The 6,811-nt window shown below is 42.7% G+C and overlaps 1 protein-coding gene across 1 annotated transcript in view; it reads right to left on the bottom strand.

Annotated features, from left to right (window-relative positions):
* Positions 1–2,360: 2,360 nt before the first annotated feature.
* ANKMY2 (ankyrin repeat and MYND domain containing 2) overlaps positions 2,361–6,811 on the bottom strand; it is a 30,181-nt gene continuing 25,730 nt past the window's right edge. Inside the window, exons 8-10 of the mRNA XM_068152488.1 lie at positions 4,859–4,987; positions 4,303–4,444; positions 2,361–3,513 (exon numbers count right to left, since the gene is read on the bottom strand). Coding sequence (XP_068008589.1) covers positions 3,290–3,513; positions 4,303–4,444; positions 4,859–4,987 — 495 coding nt within the window. The 3' untranslated portion in view covers positions 2,361–3,289. The remainder of the gene's footprint in view (positions 3,514–4,302; positions 4,445–4,858; positions 4,988–6,811) is intronic.

Raw genomic sequence — 6,811 nt, 5'->3', positions numbered from 1 at the left:
GTAATCTTTTTGAGTGCATAGATGGGCTCAGAGAAGAGAGGGAGTTGATTTATACATGAGATTTAACACATCCAAGTGCCAGGTTCTGCACGTCGGCCACAGCAACCCCCTGCAGTGCTACAGGCTGGGGTCAGAGTGGCTGGAGAGTGGCCAGGCAGAGAGGGACCTGGGGATACTGGTCGATGGTAGACTGAGCATGAGCCTGCAGTGTGCCCAGGCGGCCAGGAGGACCAATGGCATCCTGGCCTGCATCAAGAACAGTGTGGCCAGCAGGAGCAGGGAGGTCATTCTGCCCTTGTACACTGCACTGGTCAGGCTGCACCTTGAGTACTGTGTTCAGTTCTGGGCTCCTCAGTTTAGGAAGGATGTTGACTTGCTGGAACTTGTCCAGAGAAGGGCAACAAAGTTGGTGAGGGGTTTGGAACACAAGCCCTATGAGGAGAGGCTGAGGGAGCTGGGGCTGCTTAGCCTGGAGGAGACTCAGGGGTGACCTTATTGCTGTCTACAATTACCTGAAGGGGGGTTGTAGACAGGCAGAGGTTGGTCTCTTCTCCCAGGCTGCCAGCACCAGAACAATAGGACACAGTCTCAGTCTGTGCCAGGGGAGGTTCAGGCTGGAGGTCAGGAGGAAGTTTTACACAGAGAGAGTGATTGCCTATTGGAATGGGCTGCCCGGGGAGGTGGTGGAATCGCCATCGCTGGAGGTGTTCAGGAGGAGACTTGACAGGGTGCTTGGTTACATGGGTTAGTTGATTAGGTGGTGTTGGATGATAGGTTGAACGCGATGATCTTGAAGGTCTCTTCCAACCTGGTTTATTCTATTCTAATCTTTGATGGTGAAAAGTCCATCAAAACCTCTTGGATTTGGCTCTCCCAGTGTGGCACATAAGTACCCCAAGAAAATACAGATTAAATGATTTCCCCCCCCCCGCCCCCCCATGGCATCCAGAAGCTTTTCTTTGTAATGTTTGCTACCTGTTCACATTTGTGCTTTGTAAATGTTGGGTGCTGTCCAACGAGCCCCATGTCAGTAGAACCATCCGCTGTGAACAGGTCCACTTTAAAGGCAACACTTTCCCTATCCTCATCCATCGGAGCTTTGTCAATAGGTTTGAGTCTGTTTTCGAGCCATTAGTGATGTTGGCTATTTATATACAAAGAAACAGTCAAATCAGAGAGGTAATTTCAAATTTTGCTGAGAATTCCCTTTAGTTAGATGATGAAACACTTTGAATATATACCTATATCAAAAATCTGAAGTGATCTGAACACACAACATTTAGTTCACTAGAAGAGTTGCTCAGGTACTTTCAGAAGCTTTTATACATCCTTAATTCAATCAGATTTCCCAGGGTGAAGAGAGAGTCAATATTAAAACAACACTTAGCATAAAAGCAAGCTAGAGAGCAAGAGCTATGATGCTGCAGGCCAGGCAGATTCACAGCTGCTGTGTTCTGGTATCTAGCAAAACATCTGGAGAAGAAGTGAGAATTCCACTTTTCCTAGTGGAGGGGAGAAAAGTGTTTTGAATCACACAGCCATGAAGGTGCAAGAGTGTGTCTGTAGGCTTTGCTGTCTTGTCACTTAAACCCCTGCTTAAGAAATCAATAAATTGCACATGAATTTTCATTCTACTGTAACTTTCTTTTAGGTAATGTCCTGAGATGTTTCTTCGAATTCACGGTTATGCAAGAGCTACTCATTACCCCAGGTTCATGTATGAACTATCAATCAAGATCTTCCAACAGGACAGCTGTCACCAGCTCAAGCTGAGAAAGGCAGCTCTGGAGCCCCAGTGTGAATCAGGACCTTAACTTGGATGGCAATTGCTCTCTTCTGAGACATGCTGCAAAGACAGGGATGTGTTGTAGCCTGTCCTTACAACTTTAAAACCTTTTCAAGTTAGAATGAGAGCAAATGCAACTCCATGATCTGCACCAACCACCCCATGCTTCACACCTATTTCCAACCTTCATACTTTTTGCCTATTGCTTGGACTTTCAGGAGAAAAGCATTAGCTGGCAGAACGAAAGCAGGGTTTGTGCTGTGGATCTTGCCACACCTCTGAATTGTTTCTCCTAAAGGGTGAGGATTTTCACAGGCACCCTGAAGAGCAACACAGGCCCTGTGAGCCCCAAACACCACACGCAGAGCACAGTACCAGCAGCACTTCTGCACTCCAAGGGTAGATGGTGACTACATCATGACCTATGTGCAAGTTGCAGGCATGCATCTTTTGCTCCCCAACTGGTGTGAAATGAAACGCAGAGACCTCAGGAGGCCCATGCATGTCCAATGAGACCATTGCCATGTCCCCAGAGGTGTCACAGATGCAGTGAACAGAATTGCCATGCAGCTCCTTTCTTGTAAAAAACCTCCCTTTTATTCCTCAACGTTTGCTGATCCTTGAGGTGAAAACACAGGACCATTCCCTGCACAGGTGCATTTATGTAGCCTCACTCTTTACAGTTTCCATAATTTTAAACAAAATCTTTCAATATATTAAATAGTACAAAATTATCAGTATTCTTCCCTCTGAGGATGGTTCTTATTCTGCTGTGTTACAGGACACTGCCATGTTCAAAACACCACTTACTCATCTAGCAACTACAGAATTTCAACTTTTTCCCTCCTTATGCAGCAAGTGATGCTTTTGGTTGTGGCATTCCCATTGCTTTCACGAGATAGTAGCAAATCTGAGTGAAAACAGCACAGTTAAGGGAAACTATTTTCTAACTATGGTTTTAATTGGAGGCCTAAGTGAAATCCCACGTGAATTCACATAGGAGGTTCGCCATCTCATTTGTTGTGAGGAGGTTCTGCGTGGACAATATTAAGCAGTTTTTATGTTCATGAAATAATTCATAAGCAGTATCCCACTTTTCTCTGCAGCTTTACCTGAAAGAGGAGACTTAAAAACCATTACTCTCCTCACTCAAAATATTGTAAGTAATTCTGCTCTTCCCTTCATCAGACTTGGACAAATTTGGACTATTTTTGACCAAACCAATGCTGACAGAATTCTGCTGAAACACACATTTCACGGTCAGCTTGAGACAACTGAAACAGCTGTACCATTGAACAGAACTGCCACAAAATAGACACTACTGTGGTGCACCCACGAGTCAAAAACATTTACAGTAATGTCATGACAAGTTCAGAATTCAGATGAGTATCTTCAGAAACTTAACTGCTACTGGATTCCTTCAGATAAAGCTTCCTAAAATGGTGTAAAAAAGCAATTTGACAGTTGGCTTTCCAATGCTTTTAGTCCTTTCCTACCCTCTTCTTACTCCTCAGAATCTGGAGCTTTCTGAAGAGCAATGTCATCTAAGCCAGTCTCACTTTCCTGTGGGCTCTCAGCATTCAGAGATAGTGCTTCCATCTCTTTGGTACATTCAGCTTCTTTCTCTTGGTCAGCAGCGTGATTTGGGTCCACTTCTTTGGTAGCATCTGGACCAGCATCTGACTGTTCTTCCCTTGTAGAACCACCCTCTGCTAGTTGTGCCTCTTCTAAACAAAAGAGAAATCGCATCATCAGTAAACACCGAATTCATCTGCAAGCAGACATTTTTGCTATGGAAGATTAATAAACACTAGGAAACCTTGCATCAGTTGCAGAAGCTTCACCAAAAACAAATCAACAGAGGCATTCTAAATTGGTGTAAGATCACTCTGAAAATAACCCTAGACAAAGCTCTCATCTTCAGCTTGCTTATTATCCAACTTGTCCCAACACTTCCCGATGAAAGGTGGAGTACCAGGACACTTCTGCACCATCTTGGTGAAAGAGTTGGATTTTGGAACAGTACAGTGTAGCTCAGAATGCTTTAGCTGTAGAAACCTGGGTACCCCAGTATTAAAACACAGATCCTAGACAACAGTATCACAGTATCACTAAGGCTGGAAGAGACCTCAAGGATCATCGAGTCCAACCTGTCACCACAGACCTCATCACTAGACCATGGCACCAAGTGCCACGTCCAGTCTCCTCTTGAACACCTCCAGGGATGGTGACTCCACCACCTCCCTGGGCAGCCCATTCCAATGACGAATGACTCTCTTGGTGAAGAACTTTCTCCTCACCTCGAGCCTAAACTTCCCCTGGCGCAGCTTGAGACTGTGTCCCCTTGTTACAGTACACAGTGTTTGGAACCTGGCAGACTGGGATTCCAACCCACACAGGTGTGCTACTGTGTTACAAAAACTTTTTCTTTCAGCCTCTGCTGTGACCTCTTACTACTGTCCTTGTGGTGCAGCTAAGGCAGCATTAGTTTCAGCAAGTAAATTATAATTCCTAACCTTTCTTTTGCCTTTTTTCCTGCTTCTTTTTTTCTTTGGCAGCTTCTAGTTCTTGCTTCTCATGAATCTCCTTTAGGGTCTTGCAGACTTTTTTGTGGGTAAACCAGTGTATTTTCTGGCAGTTTTGGTCGCAGTACATCACCTGAAAGTTACCAGAGCTATCAACTGATCTTCTAAAACAAATGCACAATATTACAGCATTTATTAGTGTGCCAAGTTAAATCTTTCTATATAAAGCAGTCACTGGTATTTTAAAGTGATTTGTAAGGTCCCATGGAATGATTTTAACATACAGAAAAAATATCTATAAAAACCAGTTTGTTAACTCTGAACATACAGAAATTTTACTCTCATTCTTAAAGACAGACACTTGGAAATCCAAGGGCTCTTACTTGAATTTCAGACATCTCTCCCAGAAGCAGTTTGGGTATTTTTGGTGTAGGCATGCATGCCATTCCTCCTGAGGCTGCACAGCAAAGAGTGAAGCATTCAAATTCCTCTGCACCTCAGCGGCACTGTATTTTGTGATTCACTAGAGCTATTTATGTATTCTTACCATTTTACATACTGAACATCTTTTGTCTGCTCCTTTTCCTCCACAAGTTGTACAGAATTCAGCATCCACAAAACCCACTTGGCCAGTAATAGCTTGTGTAAGTACTGAAAAAGCTGTAGGATCAGAACCCTGCGAAGTACGACAAGAGGCAGCAATGAGATTTAAAACCAACACTGTCACAAAGAGGCACTTGCAAGAACAGAACAACCAATGCAAGCTTCCAACCATCCAGATGCAGTCCCACTGCAGATGCCAGAGCAGCAAGAACATAAAACTAAATCAGTAGTTTGGAATTAGAGAAGATTTAGATGAGATGTCAGGAGAAAGTTCTTTACAATGAGGGCAGTTGAGCACTGGAACAGAGAGGTAGCTGAGGCCTCATCCCCAAAGATATTCAAGGTGAGGCTTGACAGGGCTCTGGGCAACCTGCTCTATTTGAGGATGCCCCTGCTTACTGCAGAGGGGGCTGGACTAGATGACCTTTAGAGGTCCCTTCCAACCCAGACTATTCTATGATTCTAAATCACAGACCTTCAACTAACATGCACAACTTAACAGTTGTCGAGCTGGATCCATTTTTGTATATAAAAATAACTTAGTCCTTTAGATTCTGTCAAAGGGAGGATAAAAATTACCATTTTCCTACTCTGCAGATTATTAATAATGCTATTAATGAACTGGGTGTTCTTTACACACTGTCACCTGCTTGTAGATCATGCAGCAGGTTATTGCAGATTAGTCTCTGTGCTGGCACACAGAAATGTATTTTAGATGTACTGTATCTCACACACACACACACGTATATATGTATACATTATTTTGCCCAGTGTACTCAGATGCTACAGAACTCAGAATCTTCAAAACAATTACTTGTATACAATTATTTAGATATTATTTGTAGCACCTCTCCCATGCTCTGTAAGCAGTAATATTTAGTATACTTTACCGGTAACCAGGAATTAAGACTATTCTTTTGGGCAATGACGTAAGCATCAGAGAGAAAACCCACCAAGTCCCTCCAGCTCTAAGTAAATTCTTCAACATGCATGCCCATAACTGCTATGACTATAATGAGATGGTCAGCCTGAATCTAATTGTGCCTGCCAAAGGTCAAAGGCTTCCTGAGAAATAAGAATTTATAGCATCTCCTCCTTTCCAGATCTTCATATTGTATAGAAATCCAATGCAACAAACAGTATTTCTTTAAAGGCAGAAAAGACTGCAAGCTCTTCCAAGAAAAAAAAGGGACAGAAAGGAAAATGTTTGCTCTAAAGCAAGTCACAATGCATCATGATGGCTTATGCTTTCACACTGAGTTTATTTTTTCTGGCTTAGACAAACAGTAGGGATTGCATTAAGCCTCAGGACCTTTTAGTACACTTGGAGCCACTTGAAATGGAGACTATTTTTAATTCATTTAGCATAAACCAAACATGTCACAAAACTGTTCCACTTCCCCTGTGTTAGTGCATACAACAACAACCAGCTCTCAGAGACCAGGAAGAATGTTCTCAAAAGAGAGCAGGAACTCCTGTGCAGGTTTATGAAGTAATTAATAGTACTACAATGAAGAGAGTGTTAGCAAAGGCACAGAAGGGAAAATGAAGTTAGTTTTTTCACTTGTAACTTTGATTTGCTCATTTAGATAAACAATGCTCTAGATTACATCATCTTGCCTCACCCTGTGATTAAAGCACCTCCACAGAATGGTGCTTTTTTTCTTTTCTACCCTCACATGTCACTAACTTTTCATGTGCACTAGAAATCATGAATGCATTAAACCTAGGAAATGATTCCATCTTAGATTGAATTTAGGCGTTGTGAAGAGTCCAAAATGAGTTTCATCTGTGTCTGAATCTAAATTTGTAGAAGTGAATTGGCAAAGAAAAACTGAACAGACATGCCAGAGTGGGGGGGAAAAAAAAGAAAGCTCTGACACAGAAACAAATTGTT

The sequence above is a fragment of the Melanerpes formicivorus genome, unplaced genomic scaffold (assembly GCF_026170545.1).
Source record: "Melanerpes formicivorus ecotype bairdi unplaced genomic scaffold, bMelFor1.0.p_v2 SCAF_23, whole genome shotgun sequence".
Lineage (NCBI taxonomy): Eukaryota > Metazoa > Chordata > Aves > Piciformes > Picidae > Melanerpes > Melanerpes formicivorus.
Note: the sequence above shows the minus strand (reverse complement) of the source record. Positions and strands in the feature narration are given on the sequence as shown.